The sequence below is a fragment of the Sardina pilchardus genome, chromosome 2 (assembly GCF_963854185.1).
Source record: "Sardina pilchardus chromosome 2, fSarPil1.1, whole genome shotgun sequence".
Lineage (NCBI taxonomy): Eukaryota > Metazoa > Chordata > Actinopteri > Clupeiformes > Clupeidae > Sardina > Sardina pilchardus.
The window spans coordinates 35,003,868-35,025,298 of NC_084995.1; the positions used below are offsets into that span (position 1 = coordinate 35,003,868).

Genomic DNA, 21,431 nt, shown 5'->3' on the forward strand with positions numbered 1-21,431 from the left:
TGCTGCATCAGGTCCAGGCCATTGAGGTCTCACTCACACACACACACACACACACACACACACACGTGTAATGTGCTTCATCAGAAGGACACAGCCAAGTAAGTCAGGTGAGAATGAATTGGCGCCATTAAGGGCTAACTAATACACACTCACTACTACTACACACAGACATACCATGCACTGCGCAATCTAAGAGTCCGACAACAAGGGTACACACGACACATAATAAATACACAATGGCCATCTTGGCCACTGACTGCAGGTCAGTGAGAGATGCCCAGGGCTTAGAAAGCGCAGCCTTGTCTAGTCCAGCCGGCACTACGGAGTGCTGCGAAAGCGTCGGCGAAAAGAGGGGGGGGTTACCTGGAGCGCCACCGGATTGGTGGGGCACGGGGCGGGGAGGGGCAGCGGGGGGCTTTCTCTCTCGGCCCCGACGAGGGCCGAGGGGCCGTCGAAGATGCACTCCAGGGACTCGACCTACACAGGGAGGCACGGAACTCAACCAGATCAGGCCACACATCAGCAGCTACGGCACACAAAGTTTTCAACACAGCAGAGAGAGTGACAGAGAGTTCTGAACTGGAGCACGAGAGGTGGAGCACAGAGAGGCAGAGCGTGAGACGGACAGAGATAACATGAAAGACAAAAAGGGACAGGGTGGCTAACAGCGAGAGCGAGAGAGAGAGAGAGAGAGAGAGAGAGAGAGAGAAGGAAGGAACCAACCAGAAACAGACACTGAAGAAGAGATACTGTGATAGATAGCGAGAGGCTTGAGCAGAGGCTGTGAAGCCACAAAGGTCAACTTGAACGGTGGAGCCTTCTAAGCAGAGGCCACAGAGCGAAAGCGATCACGAAAACACACACAAACAATCAGACAGACTCTACGGACACTACAGACGAGAGAGAGAAAGAGAAAGAGAGGTGAACTCTCAGTCAAACACAAATGAGATGTGCAAGCAAGGAGTCCCAGTGAGACTTCTTTACAAGGAGAAAGTTCTGCTGTTTGCCAAAAGAGCTGGTTGATCCTACGAAGGCATCTACAAGCAGCATGTTACTACTAGCAAATCACTACATTACACTAGAGTGCCTTGGTGAGAAAATGTTAAATGTGGCGGAAGAAATGTGCAGGAAGCACTGGCTGTTGTGGAGCATTTGTGATCTTTGTCTTTGTCTATGGCCTTTTGCTTTTTCTAACTTCTACATTTGCAAATAAGTGAAATATTTATTTTCTTTTTCTGTCAGGATTCATTTAAGAAGACATCTTTCCTAAATAATATACTGTAAATGATATTTGCTCACTTAATAATGAACTGTTAATCTGCTCTTAAGATACACACCTTTCAACTCCACATAACTTTTACCTTAAATACAGCTTCTTTGGAATGTGTCTGCTACTGACTTTGCTAACACTGGTTGCTGTGTATTCAAATATTCTGGCTGTTTCCTTCATTGTTTTTGCAGTCACCTCCAAAAGGTTGATCCAAAACATGGCGAATGTAGCTTGGACGAAGACCTATTTTAAACCCATACGGGGCAGCAAGCTGGGTTTCTGTCAATCTTATAATGCACATTTGAACTATTTGAAATCCTGAAACATTTTAACTATTTGAAATCCAAGAAATCCTAACTGTAAACAATTTGTGAAATTTGATTCACTAGAGGGGGCTACATGATTTACATCAGGTATAGCACGATTAAAGTTAAGGTTAGTACTTGAATTAACATATATTCACATTTGCTGTATTTTTATTACCTGGGTTTTTCCGTACATACTGCCCTGGCAATCTTACATTTTGATACCATAGCATAGCTGATCAAAACTATTTCCTAGATCAGGGAGTATTCCCACTTTTAACTCGCATAACACAGTGGATGGAATTTTTACGATAGAATTGGCACATTTTTACATACAGTAGTAGAATATGCCAATGAACTGAATAGAAACCCTGACGTTTGTCTAGATGTCAGCCAGTAGACTGACAAGGCAGTGTAATGAGATAGCTCCCGGCAATTTGCTTACAGTACATTGAGCAGCATTTTAATCCACTTCATGGCCACTCTTTTTAACAGACTAGATCGGTTTAAAGAATCATCTGTAAACATCTGCCACGCATGCCAGACAAAATTTACCCAGCATGCATTGTCTATCTTTGACCTTAATAAAATGACCAGGATTGATAATTTAGCCTAAATGAATACATTTTACAGTTTTTAATTGAAATGTTATGGATTGCCCCAGTAATATCTTGACAAATAAACATAAACCATGACAGAGAGTGGGACACCTTGAGCAATACGATTTTTCCTGTTTGAGCTTCACAGTCACTGAAACCACAATTTGGTTGTGATTGCACAGCACAGCTCGACTGATGTATAGCAAGTCTCCAACTACATTCACAATGCATGATGCAGAAGGAGATGATATCTATCTTAAAGGAAAACAGTTTATATAAATCTGAATGCAAGACCACTGCACAGGATCCTGACGTATGTGTGTTGGCATAGTCAAATTGTCCGTGCGACCAAATCCCAAGGAGGAGATACAGTACGGTGCAAAAACGGACATAAAGTCCTGACGACTTAACGAGAACAATGAATGAGTCGCTTCCGCCACATTACCAGCAGCAGCTAAGACAGCCTCAATAAAGCCAGCGTACGGACACAGCATCCTAGTAAAGCGTAACCTACAGCAGGTGATGGATACATCAGAATGAACAACAAGCAGAGAGATACAGATACAGTACATGAATGACAGAGATACTCTCACAAAATGAACCACGCATGTGTTTAGCCTTTTCGTTGTAGTCGGGGTAATGTAAGTGCATTGATGGCAGTGTAAACCAAGTGCAATGACTAAAATGAGCCAGAGGATGGCAGTAGAAACCCATCACCAATGATCAACACATGCTTCCAGAGGACTGTGTGCTGCTCTGCGGATGCTCTAAGGAGGCCAGGGGGAGAGAGTGGATGGAAAACAAACAAACAGCCACGTCTAACGATCCATCCATCCCATTAATCTCCCTGATTCTAATCAACACTACACCTTCCTCAGCTCCTGCTTAAACAAACGGGCAACTCAATGAAAGACTTGGGACAAAAAAATCAAGGACAGACTCAATACGGTAAACAGAGTCTTTGCTAATCTAAGATGCACGCGTGCGCGCACAAACACACACACACAGACACAGACACACACACACGCACACACACACACACACACCCTTGGACACCCACCCTTCCCACACACACACACACACACACAGCTTTATGTTGAGTTTGAGTGCGCTATGAAAATGAAAAGATTTCCTGTGTCTCGGCTAACACAGCGCATTAAAGATGTCCTCTAAGCAGAATGGGTGTTTAGCTGGAGGTGGGCCATGTCCTTCGTGATGAGTGGAGCGGAGTAGAGTGGAGTGATGACAGAGAGGTGCTTGAAGAGATGGATAGATAGGAGGTGCCGCGGTGGGTGGGATGGATGGATGGAGCAGGGGAGAAGGAGAGAGAGAGCGAGCGAGGGAGGGAGGGAGGGCGGGAGGGGACAGGGTGCGGGTGGGGGTGGGGGTGGGGGTGGTCAGTCTGCTGCTGCTGCTGGTGGTGGTGGTGGTGGTGGTGGTGGGGGGTATGAGGGGGCGATGGCGGCGGGGGGGCCCCGGGGAGTCAACCCTGGCGCGGGCACTGGAGCGTGAGGTGGAGAGAGAATAAATCTGAAGGAGAGCGACGGAGAAGGGCAGAGCAGAGGAGCCGCTATGGATCATGAACACTCCCATACACACACACACACACACACTCACACACTCCACACACACACACACACACACACACACACACACACACACACACACACACACACACACACACACACACACACACACACACACACACACACACATCATGTTGTGCACACATTCAGGCATGTAAGAAGCTTCTCATAAACATACACTCCCCCCCAACACACACACACACACACACACACAACATCAACATCAACATCCAGGCACAAATGAAAAGTGTTTCTCAGAGTGCGACCCCCGACTCATATACAATAAACAAACACACACACACACACTCAATGCACCAACATGACAACAGGTCACCAATCATCTGGCGACCTCTGACCTTCCGTCTCCAGCTGACTGACTCGTTGACTAAGGCGCTTGCACAGGACGTGTGAAATGTGGCGATGTCTTAGTCTGATGAAATAATACCACACACAACGTTCTACAGGAACTGACACCATCCCAGCGGCTCAAATCGATAGGCAGCCGCGGACTGTGACTCAACGGCTGAAGAAAACGAACGCTTCAGTTTCCGTGAACAAGAATGATCTGATACCATTCCATCCTGTGTGAAATAACAGCACTATTTATGCACAGTGGGGCCTTTTTTCCTGTTATTTCCTGTAGCTTATAATTTGGTCAGCACTCTAAAAAATAATACAACTCTTGAGTGAAGCCTGCTCCTACCCTTATGAAAAAAGAGCCAAGCCATCACACATGTTCAAATCTCTGTGCAAGGCCTAGACTTTCTGTTATCGGTAGGAGCGCTTCACCACCAGCTCCAGTTTACATGCAGTTGACTGGAATCCTACATAACGCCATGAGCATACAGTAGCAGGCGTTAGACTGGAGCTCGGTTGGTTCAAACCCACCAGCGGGCACAAGCTTCACCTGCACACAGACAAGGCTTGTTCAGCAGGCTGTGTGCGCTTGCACGGCACTATGCACTGGGTCACACACCTATAGGGCAGCTGCACACACCAGTAATGACTATAATTTAACGCCTGCAGGCACTTACTGTATAAATCTAAAGAGGCAGGCACACACACACTCAGTGTGTTATGTAATACACCCTGTACAGTAGTAACACTATGAATAATGTATGCCATATTTAACACAGTAAAGCACAGCAGACACTGGGATTGGTTTTGTCCAGCACGGGCACACCTAAAGGCCAGATGTAAAAGCCTGACCACTGGGCGTTCCCTCCCTTTCGCTGCTGTGTTCCCAAAGCTTTCCTCAGGCTCTGGCTCTGGACTGACCCCCGTCTAGGGGGTCACTTGGACAAACCCTTCTGTCAGCATGTGTGTATGGTTATGCGTTATCCAGTACGACTTCTGTTAAGTACGCTCGCGCGTGTTTTGGGTGTTGATGGCTTGGCGACTCGACACCAAAAAAGCACAGCACAGCACAGCTGGGAAGCACAGATGGTAATGGCACACACAGGTGTGTATGTGATAAAAAGGTGTGTGTGTGTGGGTGGGTGTGTGTGTGTGTGGGTGTGTGTGAGAGAGACGCCAGCAGACAAACACTGATGGAGCCTAACTCGAGCCAAGCGAAGCCAAGCGGATCTAGAGTCCCGTGACGGGGTCTGGTTCCGGCTCACACTCGGCCCGGGCGCGGGGCCCCGTCTCCTTACCTTCATGGGGGAGATGTGGGCGTGCGCCACGTAGCCGTGGACGTTCTCGATCTGGGAGAGGTTCTTCTCGGCCACCTGGACCAGCTCGGGTCCGGGGCCGTCCTCCGTGAGCTGGGGGGAGCTCTGGTCCTGGGGAGATGTGTCCTCGTCATGGTGCCTGTACTTCTGCAGAGGCGGAGAGAGAGAGAGAGAGAGAGAGAGAGAGAGAGAGACATTGGTCAGGACACCATAGTGAGTAATATTGGACAGCTGTCTCCAGCACAGGGAAAAGGGACCATATCAGTGGGCATACACTCAGACAGACAGGTCCCTTCGACTGACTGACACTCGGGACACGGATGATTCAGACATTGGCCAGATGGACCACACAGAATATGCAGGGAAGGTGCATTCCTGATTTGGGACATAAAGACTTTCGACACCAACGATGAGTACATGACACACGGAACATGCTGAACGGGCAACACAATGTCGTCATTTCATTAGTCTCGAAGCATAAGTCAAAGCACACAGACACAAGACAAACCAATCAACATATCTTTGGACAACAGACCCCATTCAATTTCATATGAATCACAGTCGCGATGAAAGCTATTGTGAAGAATCCTTTATGGTAATCATAGCCCCAACAACAAGACGCACAGGAAAAATGGATTTCTCTGGACATCATTCAACACCGAGTGGAAGGGTTTACAAAAGCTGATGCATTCTTCTGAGGGAACCCTTTATGCAAAGGAAACCTAGCCCACATTTCAGCCCCATACAGCAGCACAATGCATCAACTATTTGAGAACAAAAGCAATGGTCTTAAGCCAGTCATGCAAACTCCCATTTATTTTACACACTAGACAACACACCCTGCTATTCTATATGAGAGAGCAAACTTACTAATTTAGCCTTGCTAGCTGAATCTCAAATAGCTGGTCAACATGAGCATGAATGAAGGGCTTGTCTGCTAATATAGCCATGCTGCACTTAGACATAAAATGTGAAATGTTTGTTAAACAGTAGCCTATTATACTTACAAACCATCATCTTGGGAAGATTCTGCAAGTAGTAGAAGGAACAAGCTCCTATACCATTACATCACCAAAGTGAGTGACTAGGGTGTTTAATAGTACTGACTTAAACCTCCTCCATGAATAGTTACTCCCAAGCTATGGCCGTTTAACTGAGGGCTAGCTGCAGGCAGGCTTCGCCTTCCCATGCTGTGTCTGAGAGAACCAAGCAAAACGATCCATTCACAGGAAAGTACTGAAGCAAGGGAGGCCAGAGCCGGCACATATCACACCACTTCTAATTACTGACTTACCACATGCTTACTGTTTCTAATGGGGCACGCATTTACTGCACCACAGACACACACCCACAGGCCCACACACACGGATAGACACAGGAAGCCATAGGCACGGTAAGCAATAGACACAGGAAACCACACACACACACACACACACACACACGGGAAGCCATGTTCCGTAAGGTTAGGCTTTACATACAGCACTGTATTAAGACCAACACCATTTACACACACTGACACATGTACGCAAACATAAAAACACATGGGTAAGAGCCAAACAGTAACAGGGTTATAACAATGTGCTAGAGATTTGTTGGAGACATCGCTGTTCCAGCACTCCAGTTGGTGTGCACACACTGGAAAAAAAGTTAACATACACTTCAATATGGTTTTCTACTGAAAAAGAGATACAGTAGCTTGAATAGCGTAGATCTATCTTGAAGAATTAAGGGATACGAATTCTAGAATGATTGGGTTTATTATGTAGAAAATAAAAAATATAATTAAAAGAGAAAAATTACATTTTACTCTAAAGAGCTTCTTGAACTTTACTAGCTCCTGTTTGAGCTAATTTGTTTGTTTGTGTGTGTACGCATATATGTGTTTATATAAGACTGTTTATGTATGCCTGCATTAGCGAGAGCATATGTCAGTAAAAGAGTTTATGAGTGAGTGTGATAGTGTGTGTGTGAGTGTGATGGTACTGTATGTGTGTGTGTGTGTGTGTGTGTGTGTGTGTGTGTGTGTTTATGCGTTATAGAGAACCTTCTTTAATGATTTCATGGGTGTCACCAGCCATCCAGAGAGCCAGTACCTGCATATGATTCATTGTCCAATTTCTGTAGCGCATAAAAGGCATCAAATGCCCCATCTCTAGCTTGGCTGGCATTGTTGCTGGTGCTTGCACTGCATAAATCCACCATCACAACAGGTCACAGTGAAGGTCTAAGCAAAAGCTTTTAGCAGTATAAGACTCTGTGTTCACTTCATCAGGGAAAATTCATCAAATTCTGTATGATCCATTAAAACTGAACAGAAATCAATAAAGCTAGGTCAGACTGTTCTACAGCCACACAAAAAAAGCATCTTAAATCAGGCAGCCTTGTGAAGCAGTCTCATAGTAAACAGGATGAGAGTATTTGACCCCCCTGGTTCATGTTGGCTTGCGCCTGTAAGCCAGATGGCAGGCCTATAGCTTGCAGAGAGCATGCTTCTATATTGAGGTCCTCTCAGAAGTAACCCCTAGTAAGGGCCTTCCTGGAATAAGGGGAGGGGGGCTATACAATTGTGTAACAAAGCTCATCATTATGGCACCAGTTCAGGTCCGAGCTTTACTCGCTTCTATGCTATGCTGCTATGTTACAGAAGAAAAATCCTTTCAGAGTCTAAGACAAACACATACCTGCATGTACATACCTAGTACATCTACCTGCTTTTTTTCTATTCATCATCCTGTAATTGCACAGTGCTACAGTATTTGGTTGGTGGGGGTTGGACAGCCATCGGGAGTAAACAAAAGATTTTACTTCTCTTTCTGTTGTTTGTTTCACTTCTGACCATCCAATGCAACGCAAAATCATCAAGTAATCATGCTAAATAATAGCTATCTCAATATTGACCAAAATAATGGGGATTATAATGTGATGCACTGTGCGGTCAAGGTCAAGGTCAAGGTCAAGGACACATCAGCACCCAAGCCATAACAAAGGAGTGAGAGCAACACTTGCCTACAGTGTCAAGCAACTAAGCAATAACAACCACAATACTTAACATACATACTGTACTGACAGCGAAGCTGGGCGTATACCAAACCAATCATGTCTATGGCTGATGAGACCCTATTGGCTGCTTGTGTTCTCCTGTATGTTTCACACAACAAACCAATAAGCATTTGCAGGGTCGGGGAGGCATAGCCTTTGAGAAGCACTGGTGCGCTTATAATGGCACTGACGGACTGCAGTGGACATGTGGACTGGTGGTGTTTACGGTAAGTGAACACACTCACGCTCACTGTTTCCCTGCCACATAGTTCCACTGTGCTCCCCCAGCTGATGTGGGGGCTGGATTGTTCTCCAAGTTGTTCCTGAGCCTATGGCTAATATTGATTGGATATGAAACTGTTATTCAAAATAAAACTTTCTTCTCCAAGTCCAAACTGAAACACACACATAATCAGACTACTGGGATTTGCGGTGGTGAGGTGCTTTACTCCAGGTGGCAGACCTACTGTATGTGCCCACGGAATCAATATTTAGCTCCATATGCTCATCCTCTGCTCGCATCATTTGCATCCACAGAAAAAGCCTCATTAGGGCAACCAATCACCTTGCGGAGCACCTACGCGCCCCTGCTATAGAAATGGAAGCCTTGTGACTCATTTGTACAATTCCACATATGGAAGATCCCAGTCCCTCTGAGACCCTACCCGGTGTGCTTCTGTAGAGCTGAGCATCCCCACTAAAAGCATCCGTGGTAGGTGCCACACGGAGGGGTGGGCGGGGGCCCCTATCTGTCAAGAGTGGTACACTCTGACGCTGAGAGGTGCATGTAAGCTTATGAGTCCTGCCTGCAGTGGCGGAGAGAGACTGTCACGGTTTCCACGGCAACCGGTTTATCAGCTTACTGGCAATCTCTCTCCAGGTAGCCGGGGCGATTTCGAACGAGCTGAACTCCGTGTCTGACATTAGTCTTATTGAAGTGGTTTTCCTCTCTTGGGATTTGCATAATATTTGCATGATTGATAGGCCCTCTTACAGACCAGAGATGGGTGGAGTCGACGGCCGGGACAGCGGACCCGGTGAAACCGCTTCTCCAGGGGGGGCGCAGGATGGACACTCTCCTCGTGTCACTGCACACGCGGCACGGCAAGGCGGACATGTGGGTAGCCGCGCATAGCCTGTACGCTTGTTCGACCTTGTGCTGATGCGCTGCACTAAAATATGTATAGATCTGTCTCTCCACATAGACAGTTTTGACAGTGCCCTGTGTGGTTCTGAAGGTCAGCCAGTGGGTTTTTTTTTTAAGTTAACAGGTGAGGCCTCTGTGGAATAAAGGCAATCTGCCACTCTACTAATGGCTTCCTGAGAGGAGGATTAATAGTAGCATGGGGTTTTAATGTAATGATGTGACATTATGACACATGTAGAGAGTCACTAAGGATGCCATCTAAGGCTGTCCATCTAAAAGACAGTGCACAGTTGAAGCACTTGTCTGATGAGGTTCCAGGGCACCACTCTGGGCTTTCTGGAGAAAAAAAAAATGGCTGCTGCAGTCATTGGGTTTCTAGTCTTCTGTCCACACACTGGTCAAGTCATCCCGATTGACCAAACAAAACAAAGCATAGAGCACCATGGTTTGCCCTGCTGTGCACCAAGGCCTGAATGGAGCTGGGAGTCAGATTATGCCTCCGCATTAACGTGCAAAAGGGAGTGCTGTCACACACAAACCGAAAATCATGAAGCTAAAACATCCAGTTAAAATCTGTGCCAGCAGATAAAGGTTCCACTCTAAATCCAAAATGTGCCTTTTATTTACCCCTCAAGTACAAGAGAAAATAAGTGAAAAAAGGGCACGGACCAGGCATGCCCATTTCAACTTGTAGGCCGTCACAGAAGACCATTTAATCAAAATGGATAATAAAAACATGAGCATCATGTTCCAAGAGTCAGAATTAAAGCCGAATTAAATTAATGTGACACCACCTGCCCTGGCTCCATTAAGGGTTTGGACTACACACAAAAAGCATCTTAGCGCTCAGTCTCCGCGCTCACTCACAAACCGGACTCCTAATGGACTCGCGGCGGCAATAACAAAGCCAAACTGTATGCTTGACAGCGTCCCGACAACACTGCTGGGTTTTTCATCGAAATCACTCTAAATGCCCCCCCCCCCCCCCCCCTCCCCCCCCTCAGAGGCAGGGGTGGCATTATTGGACAGTGCAGCGTTGCGGACATCCCAAAACCGCGTGTGTGACCTCGCTTGCTCTACGTCACTTATCTCGCATCGCGCTGGGCAACAGTTCCTCAACAGGGGCAGACGGGGCAGGAGCAGTGCCAGGCCGACACACTTTTCACAGGCATTCTTTATGCCCGTGTTTAGTAATCACTGTGTAATCTAGGAGAAATCCCCCTTGTGATCTCCATAGGCTAAGCTGCTTTTAACACTTTATCAATCTGTAATCAGTGGCAGAATGAAGTTAGCGTTTGCCAGGACGAGGGCCTCCCGTCGCAGATTGCATTGAAAAGCCCTCTTCTTCTTCTTCTTGACGTCCTCAAGAAGTTTCCACTGTTAGCCAAAGCGGCGTGACTGATAGGGCATCTGACCTCGGTCTCCTCGTGCGCGGCACAGCATAGCCAGGCATAGCTTCCACATAGCTGCGGCCCCCGCTTCACCCCCCTGGACCCCAGTGCAGCATGAATGGCTGGTTCTGTCAGGGGGCTGATTAAGTTAGTGTGATTTAGCGCCGATGACGTGGGGACCTGCCACGGCCTGCTGATTACTACATTAAATCTCCCGAGTCAACTTAACCCCTCACATGAGCGCCGGGCGGACCGGCCTGGGCTCCGCTGGCCTTTAACCTACTGAGCAGATGGGGTGGACGCTGGAGAACCGGACACTTGCCCTTTCTCTTCGAGGGAGGACTGATCTTTGATCAGCTCTCCTTCCCTGCCCAACGCCAGCTGTTGTGAGCAGCTAGCGTAAACACTTGGATTTAAAACAGAACTTTGAGAGAGGTTCAACTTCACAGACCTCTGAATGGCACGTAAACAGGGCAAATACAAACAGTTGTTTTCTCCAAACCGTAAGTACCAGTTACCATGTCCCATTTCCCTGATTGACCCATCTGTAAGCACTCTGGTGGCAGACATGTCACTGGCTACTGCAGGACTGAAGCAGACGCACAAAAGGGAGCCTGCATTAGCATCTTTCTCCCAAACCAACATGGTCTCCCTCTCTCTCTCTCCATGCTATCGCTCTCTCTCTCCATCCCTCTCTCTTTCTCTCCCTCTCCCTCTCAAATCAACTGGGATCAGAGAATTAAAGCTGGAGGCCAGCTATGCTTCCTGCACTGCTGGCAGCCATTGGTGAACACATTCATGTTAACCCAGTTCCACACTACACTGACACAGGGCTGCAAGAACAAATGCTTATGATCTGAAGCCGTGCACAAAGGCAAGGCAGATATTTGCACTTTTTCCGTGCATTAGTGATTTTGACTGCATGGGTGTAAACAACTGGTAAGTGTAATCACGGTAACACTTTAGTTTAGGGAACACATGTTAACCAATACAGTTGTGCTCATAAGTTTATGAACCCTTGCTAAAGTTGACTAAAAATCCGACCTTTAAAGACACCAATTATTCTCTGTGAATGAATATTGTATCATAAATAAACAAATGTTCTTCCTTAAAATACAGGGAGCATAAGTATACACACCCCTATGTTAAATTCCTATAGAGGCTGGCAGATCCAGACCAGTTATTTCATGGATCCAGGGTACTGGTGCATCCTGATGGAATTCCCTTGGCCTTTGGAATTAAAATAGCCCCACTCACATACCCTTCACCATATCTAGAGATTAGCATGGTTTTATTTCAGTTAGCCTCATACTGTAGATGGTTTGATTTGCATTGAGAGATGATCTTATGGAGAGTACCCAATGCAAATCTCTAGGTAATCTACATTGTATACCTTTAATACGGACCTTTTGAGTACTAGTACATACATATTTATATACCGTAATCATTTACAGAAGTCTTAATGTACACGGACAAACCAACCAATCTGCTCATCATCTGATCAATGTAGTGGTCCAGGAAGTGGACCAGGAAGGACGGAACTGGAGTAGGAACGTTGAGGGCTGAGGGTTTAAGGGGTGTAAGCAAATACTGACATACTGTACTGGGATGTCGTAATATCATGTCTTGTGATACGGGTTCAATTATCAAAAAACACTCCAATGATTTTCAATTAGTAGTTAATACACAAAGACTTGTGGCAGACAGTGGTTCCTCTTGTGCTGCGTTTTAACCTCAGACAGCAGCAGGATGAATCCATCCTCAGCCATTTGACTCCAGCGTCACAATGCAAAATAACGTGCATGGTACTGTGATACATGCAAATGCAAATACTTTGACTCATACATGTGACAGTGTGTTCTTTATACTATGACAATGCTCCCCTCCCCACTCCTCCCAAAAAAATGTTTTTTAATATTTCATATAATTGCAATATCTCAGCATGCAAACTTGAACTGTGATCCCATATTAACTGCCAAATTCTTGCCAATAAAAAGCCCTATTCAGCATTATATATGTATATATAGCATAATACAGCAGGGTAATGCGCTTCAAGTGTGGATGACTAAAGAAAGCCCTGCAGCTCTTATGGCATTGTTAAATCCATGCATCACGCAGGGGAATGAGGGGAGAGCGCAGCGCAGCCATCGCCAAACTCCCTGTCCTCCCCTCTTCCCACCCACTCTCTGCCATCCAAAAGCTGCTAAAAATAGGCCTGTGTATCTGCCAAGCGTGCCCTGGGAGAGAAGGACAATCGACTAAGATATCAGGAACAGAGCTTTTGACACCATGTCCTGGCCTCCTCTTTGCACCTCATCGCTAATCACCACTGATATTGAAAAAGCAGCAGGTCGTTTCTAATCTATGTAAATTCCTTAGCACCAGTCGGGTATGTGGACGACGTGTCATGTCTGTGCCGCTATCATTCTGGTGACTCTCTAGCAGACTAGATGCTATTGTGTAATGCCAACATTAGTCTGGTTTAAATTGAGGTTCAATTCTTCGTATCCTGTGAACTATGTGACCACACAATTAGGCCAAAACCATTAAAATGGTTCCAACAGCATCTGTGTTGGCAGCGGTTGTGTAATAGCATTGATGAAATGACTGCAGCCTCCGACTGGGGCTTTAGTTTCGGTGCGTGCAAAACTGAATGAAATCTCTGAATGAAGAGGTCTGAACTGTCACAACAGACCAACGTGACTGAGTCATAGGGCAGACACTTTACAGTCCGCAAAAGATTAAAGATGAATACTAATTGAAACGCAATCCAGGGTGAGGCAGATGAAGCATAATCCCCCACCGGCCTAAGGATCCAGCCGTGGCGGGGTTAATACTAGATCCTACATGATCCCCCCCAGCCATACGGTAGCTGTCAGAGGGCAATCATACACTGGATAACAGAGGCCGTCTAATCACAGCCAGCACTGGGAGCTCCAGTCCACAAGCGGCCATATTCACACCACAGCAACCCCACCACCGCATTCCCACTGCCATCCTGATGCCGCCAAGTCTTACCGCGGCTGCCAAGGAGGAGTCGGAGACTCGAGACTCACATGGGACTAGAGACCAAAAGAAGCCCAAAAGGCACTTCAAAACCGTAAAAAAACACTTGAAGATGGCCATGGACACTGTGAAAGGAACAGGCTTTTTATATGCTGTCTAAAATATCTTCAAAAGCAGTCTGTGAAAATGTGAAGTGTTTCCGTTAGAGAAATCATTTAGCATTCCATGTCCACTGATATGAAAATCTCATTCCAATATACAATATAATACCCAAAGACGCCTGAGGTACAAAAGAATGTGGTCTTACCTTACGCCACACACACATGCAGTTGGCACTGGTCATCCCTTTCCAAGACTCACAGTGCAAAAGTGACTGAAGCGTGAAACATGTGAGATAATGCAAGTTCAGCTCCACTGGCAGATCTAACCCACAGCCATGACCCATTCCTATTAAGCCCAAGGGCTTTACCCCTGGGCCCGTGCTAATATTATGATTGCAATCTGAGTGAATGCAGATTAGTGAGGAGGACACTGTTAACTACTGTGGCAACACAGATACAGGACACTGACTGATGTGATTGGACCAGAACACGTGAGCCGGGACTCAGGCTCTCTTGCCGTCCATACAGTACATCGCAAAAGCTAAATGACCGAGATGTTCATAGGAAATGTGCAGGGATCAGTAAATGCAAAGGTCATCTCTTTGGGTCAATATCACAGGTCATGATGGTACATGCTGTGAAGGCCTGAGTCAGTTGGTTTTCAAACAAACAGGAGAGTATACAAGCAGAGATTAAAGGAACAGACAACTAAAGGAAGAAAAGATTAAGGAATAAAGTGTCAGAGTTCGTTTAGAGCTTGTAAGAAAGTAGGTGGATGTAGGAGTCCATCTGGAGAATAAATTACAATGAGCTGTGAAACTGCACACGTATACACACGTATACACACGCACACACACGAACACACACACATGCACCAGAACCTGGACAATATCCCCCAGTGTCCGCCTCCGCCACTCACCTACAGGGCTACAGCAGAGGAAGCATCGCAACACCTAGAGAACGCGCACGCTAACGTCGCATCACCGTTCACGTCAGACTCCCACCACAGGTGAACAAGCCACGAGAGCTCCTCAACAACTCCCCTCTCTCCTCGGCAGGCAAGCGCACTGAAACACGTGTTTATCACACAAGTACATCACCAACTTATTCTGAGACTCAGACGACGGCGCCTTTCTCTCCCTCTCTCTCTCTCTCTCCCTCTCTCGCTGAGTTCACACCTCGCTAGATTAAAATAAAAAGGTAATATATATGTTAATTTAAGGGACGTGGAGGTGTGTACTCACTAGTCACTTTGTTGATTGGCTGAAAGCCCACAGCACAATTCAGCTGCTTCTGCTTTGGCTACTTTCATCGAGAGGCTGAGAGGTGAGACAAGTGAAGTGTCGGCTTCACTTACCCCGCATGGCAGGGTTAAAAAGTGGCAAACCAGCCAGACAGACTTTTGTACTTTCCAAAGATGCATTACAGACAAAACAGCAGTTACACTACAGTATACAGACAGCAGAGACTATACCACATGAACAGCACACATAGTGCTGAACTAAGTCTCCTGTCAAGCCTTTTGGTCTCCAGTAAAACAACCAAGCACAACAATCAGTAATAAAGGACACAAATAGAAGCTATTCCATATCCATGCTCAAAGTGTGCTTGATAAGTCCAAAACTTCAAGGGAGTGAAGGAGAGAGAGAGAGAGAGAGAGAGAGAGAGAGAGAGAGAGAGAGAGAGAGAGAGAGAGAGACAGTACTTTGATATACAAATTCAGACAGTAATACATTAACTACCACCGAGTGTACATCGCCAGAGGGACCCTGGCCAAGCGGCTGTCCCAGGTTCCAGCCCCCAGACCCACCTTGCATCCGAACATGAGCGAGATGGTGCTGTTGGTGCAGGCTACTTTACAGTGGCACAGCATGGGCGAGAAGCAGTCCACGTTGCCGAGGCTGGGCGACATCCTGTCAGCGGCCTGCCGATGGCAGCTCAGGCGCTCGGCCAGCGAGGAGGCCGAGACGCGGCGGCGATTCCGCTGCCTGCTCCGGCCGCGCCGCTTGCCCGCCGCCGACGACCCCCCCGCAGCCGCCGTCGCCCCCCCGCCGCTGCCACTGCTGCTGCCGCCGACGCAGCCGAAGCGGCCGCCACCACCACCACCCCCGGCTCCTCGGCTGCTGCCGCCGCTGCCGCCACCGCCGCCACTGCTGCTGCTGCTGCCCGCTCTCACCATCCACCCTCATTCCTCGCCTCACTCCATCACGCGGGGGAGATGCCAGCCGCTCGGCTTCCCTCATCCAGCGAGCCTCGCCCGGGCCCTCCCCCCCAGCACCTGCGCTGGCAGGCTGGCCCTCCTCCTCCTACTCCTCCTCCTCCTCCTCCTCCTCCTCCTCCTCCTCCTCCTCCTCCTCCGCCGCCGCCGCCTGCTGCTCCTCTACCGGTCAGTTGTCCACCGGAGTCTATCCTGCTGTCCTGTCCTGTCCTGTCCTGTCCTCCGCTCGCTCGCTCGCTCGTTCGCTCCCGGCTGAGTGCTCGGCACTGGCCGCTTCTGGCTTCTGTGGAGACGGATTCTGTGTCCCTTTAGTCTTTTGTCTTCTGCTTGTTGAGGCTTGCGTGTCTCAATGTGTATGAGTGTATGAGTGTATGAGTGTGTGTGTGTGTGTGTGTGTGTGTGTCTGTCACAGTCCTGTCACTGCTGTCAGTTACGGTAGAGGTGTTTGGTGAGGAGGCCCCTCTGGAGCCATGCTGAGTGTCTAGTGTGTGTGTGTGTGTGTGTGTGTGTGTGAATATGTGTGTCCTGTGAAAGGCTCTTCTTCAAAGACTCTCTTCCTCTCTCTTCAGCAGCTCAGCCCTGCCGTTTGCTGTTTGCTGCCTCTTCTCCAAGAGAACAGAATGAGAAAACGAGGGAGAGGGAAAGGCAAAGGGAGAGAGAGAGAGAGAGAGAGGGAGAGCGCGAGAGGGGGATAGAGAGAAAGAGAGAGAGAGAGAGACAGAGCGAGAGCTAGCCGACGGGAGCAGGCAGACCGGAGACTGCCACAGCGAGCACGCAGGGATGAGCACCGAGGTGAACAAGGGAAGAGGAGGAGGAGGAGGAGGAGGAGGAGGAAGAGAGGGGGAAGAGGGAGGGGAAAGCTGTTGCAGCGCGTGGGGCTTATCACACGGCTCTGTCAGAGCACAGCAGAGTCGCTCTCACTCAGCGTGGGTGAGCAACGTCAGAGAGAGAGAGAGAATGAGAGAGAGAGAGAGAGAGAGAGAGATGGGCAGAGGTAGAAAAAAAAGGGGTTAATAAGGGTAGGATGCTAGGAGGTCTAGGAGAGAGCGATGGAGAGAGAGAGAGAAAGAGAGAGAGAGATAGAGAGAGAGAGACCCCTGAGGGAAGGATGGACTCTGAGGAGGAGGGATAATAGAGTGATTTGCTGTATGTTTACATGGAGAAGAGAGAGAGAGCAGCCAGAGAGGACGGAGGGGAGGGAGGGAGTGCGCCCCAACCAGCCAATCCCCTCAGTCAGCCAGCGCAGCCAGCCGATTGGTCAGCCTGGACATGACCTTTTGACGCTGTTCTCTCCCAAACAGAAGCTATGCCCACGCACTGACAAAGATACACATATACTTATAAATGTTGCCTTTCCATACAGAGTAGGAACTAGGCAAACGCACATACAAAATGATGCAGACTCAAACATACAGAAGCGGTATATGCACAAACCCTCTAGGGTCTGTCTCTCACACGCAGAGAGGGAGAGAGAGAGGGAGGAAGGGGGAGAGAGAGAGGAAGAGAGAGAGAGAGAACAAGAGAGAAAAAGAAAGAGAGAGAGAGAGAGAGAGCAAGGAAAGAAAGAGAGAGAGAGAGAGAGAGAGAGAGAGCGCAAGAGAGAGAGCAAGAGAGAGAGAGAGAGAGAGAGATGCACGCTATGATAAACACAAGAGAAGCAGGCGGGTGACAGCTCTCCCACAGATGGAATATGTCTGCCATCCCCAGCCTCTCTCGTGTGCTGTGCTGCGCTGCCTGTGTTCTGCTCTGCCGGGGAGCGGGACTGTAGCCCTGAGCTGACAGTCAGAAGCCTGAGCATACACACAGTCACTCACACACACTCACACACACAAACACACACAAACACACACTAACACACACTAACACACACTAACACACACTAACACACACTAACACACACTAACACACACACACACACACACTGGTGAGAGGGCTGGGGGAAGGGCAGGGGGCATCTCCACATGATGACTTTGCTTCAGGAAACTTCAGCAGCCAGGCTCAATGGGGGGAACAGCATGCACGCGTATGCTAATCTGAGCCAGCGCTGGCGCCCTATCTTTCTCTCGCACTACATTTCCCACACTGATCTATCTCTCTCTATCTCTCTCTCTCTCTCTTCTCCCGCTCTCTTCTCTTATATTTCCCACACTGATCTATCTCTCTATCTCTCTTTCTCTTCTCCCGCTCTCTTTCTCTTTATCACTGTTTTACACTCATTCACCTTTCTCTGCCATTGGTCTCAACAGTCTCATTCTCTCTCTCTCTCTGTTCTGTTTTCCTTCTTCGTCCCTGACCCACCACACTACTACGTGTAGCTTCTCCCATAGACCGTGCACACACACAGCGAGCGGGCCAAGAGCAGGTCTGTGACCTTGACCCCCGGCCGTAGGTCAGACGCAGAGGCTTGGAGCGACCCCCCCCCCCCCCCGGTGCTGTCCAGCGCTCTCACTGGCCCCTGCTCCTCAGAGAAGAGCTACCGAGGCAAGCGATGTCCGCAAAGATGCGCCAGGGACCAAGCGACTCAAGCTTTGTCGTCCAATGTTGTGCACAAGAGGGCTCTGTGCAGATGTTTTTGCGCACACTCCAGTTTTCTGCACCGGTCACTACGCTGACGCAAGGGCGCCGACTGCGCATGGACAGGATCTAAGCCTTAAGTAGAATAAGAATCGCTACGCTTTTTGTGTGAGAGTCTGCGAGTACGTACAAGACTAGCCATAGTCCTGACACACACACACACACACACACACACACACACACAGTCACACACACACAGTCACACACACACAGTCACACACACACACACCGTGCTGAAGCTGCCTGGAAGGAAAAGTGCCTGTGTTGAGCCTCCAGGCGCTGACAGGAGAGAACAAGCCTGACGTTCATCCGAAGGTGTTAGCAAGTCTCTGCATTAGCATATTCATATGTGCAGACAGTGTGTGTCAGAGCGGCAATTTTGACACACAGTACCAGCCCACATGAGGTGAGTCCGCACTGACTCACTGCATCTCATTGTGGGGAACCAGCAGAGATCCACACAAAGCGTTTCTCTTTGCTGGACTAGTTGTAGTTCCACTGCGGGCGTTATGTATGTGTGTGTGTGTGTGTGTGTGACTGATGGCAGCGGTGGCTGGCCACTCCGGTAGAGGAATGGGGTCAGATGGTTAGACGGTCGCGCAGCCTGCTTCGGCTGTTAGCACCAATTAGCCCATTTCCTGTTCGCTCAGCTGTCTGCCTGCCGCACAATCAAAGCCTGAGTCACATCCCACTGCCTCCATCAGTCCCAGGCTCTGTGCATGCCATCTGAACAAGCACACACACACTCACACACACACACACACACACACACTTACACACATTGCCTGAATTACAGACACTTAAACATAATCAAGCTCTATGTACAGAGTGATGTACACATCATAATCAAATGAAACACTAACATCAGACACACAACTACACTTCTGTTAGAGACACACACACACATTAACACAAATGTGTGAGTGTTCGTAACTGTTGTGTGTGTGTGTGTGTGTGTGTGTGTGTGTGTGTGTGTGTGTCCAATCCCAGTGTTTATTAGCTATGTACTCTGTGCCTGCTGTTCATACACAGAGAGGAACATAATGACCAGTAGCTCCCCAATTTAACCCTGGGGTAGCCTGACAGTATGGCCATTACTGGGAGCTAAAATATGTTGGGCAACAGTGATTTGTCCCTGAAACTCTGGCTGTGGAGATCACACAATAAGCCAATAAATGTTACCTGTCAGCAACACAAGTTTCTTATAACATACAAACACACGACAGTCAATGTAAAGACAGTCAAAGATTCATCAAGGGAATACCACTAGTAAATTGAGGAGTTAAGGAGGGGGTGGGCGAGAGAGAGAGAGAAAGAGAGAGAGAGAGAAAGAGAGAGAGAGAGAAAGAGAGGCAGACAGAGAGAGAGGGGGAGAGAAAGAGAGAGAGAGACAGAGAGCGAGAGAGAGAGAAAGAGACAGAGTGTGAATCCTCTGACAAGCATGTGAGAGACGGAGAGCTAATGACTCCACAGCCACGCGAATACGACCATCTGCACTTCCTGCTCTGCCTCTCGAGGCGTCCTCATCCACCTGTTCCTGTTGTTTCATTTAAAAATAAATTAAAAAATAACACTCGGCCCACAGATGCCTCCTCCCACGGTCATCTCACAGCCCTCTGACCATCTGACCAATAGCAACTCTTCATTTCTGGTTCCATCCGCACCTGAGGAGGGCAAACAGGCTGCAGGTGGCTGCAGGTGGCTCCCTCAGGCTAAAGGTGCTCTGCCTGAGGAATTATTGTTTGAAAAAGGACTTCTGTAGTAGTCAGTCACAGTGGGCAGCAGGTTAATCAGCCTACTTCTTCAAACCGCTCTAGAGGTCAGCCCTCTTAACTAAGTCCCTTTGTATGGGCTAGGTGTGACTGTCATACATTATGTGCATTATATTTCATAGAGGGATATTTCCATACATTATGTGCACCGTGTGCAAAAGGAAATGACTCCTTCTAACAACTACTTATTCTCAAAGACAAACACAACGCAGAACGCAGCTAGAACAGACCCGGTGACTCCACCCCCATCCTCCCACCTCCTCAGGCACACTGGGCCAGAGGGCTGATGAGAAAACTAGGGGGGCGTACACGGACCTCACAGACCTCAGAATGCATGAGTACAGGGGACAAGAGCCTCTGTTGCACTCCTGTCATGAACCTGCCGGGTTCACCTTTGGCGCTGAACTCACAGACTGTGGTGAGACAACGAGTCTGTCTACCTGTCTAAAGAGTCACTACATCGAGCCACACCTGGTGGCAACGCTAGGCTCGCAACCGCAGGTGAGCAAGAGGCAGATGACGGTTGGCGTGGGTGTGAATTCCGACGGCTCGTAGTGTCGAGGCCCAGAGGCATTACGAGCTCTTGATTTGCATACGGCAGTAGCAGGGTAGTGTGAGCTGGCCAACTCACTCTACTCTACTGAACTGACTACATTCCAGCGGCTCTACGGGGATGGCGCGGTGACCTCTGGTCCTCCTCTGGTTGCGCCCACCGTAAAAGCCTCTGCTGAAGGTGCAGGGGGGGGGGGG

At 48.3% G+C, this 21,431-nt stretch overlaps 1 protein-coding gene across 9 annotated transcripts in view; it reads right to left on the minus strand.

The window, feature by feature from the left end:
- dlg1b (discs large MAGUK scaffold protein 1b) overlaps positions 1 to 21,431 on the minus strand; it is a 95,408-nt gene that overhangs the window by 49,228 nt on the left and 24,749 nt on the right. For 8 of the 9 annotated variants that reach the window (XM_062528531.1, XM_062528524.1, XM_062528519.1 and 5 more), the window contains exon 4: positions 5,416 to 5,580. In XM_062528531.1, coding sequence (XP_062384515.1) covers positions 5,416 to 5,580 — 165 coding nt within the window. Of the gene's footprint in view, positions 1 to 363; positions 478 to 5,415; positions 5,581 to 21,431 lie in introns of all 9 variants that reach the window. The other variant, XM_062528472.1, reaches the window with a different exon arrangement.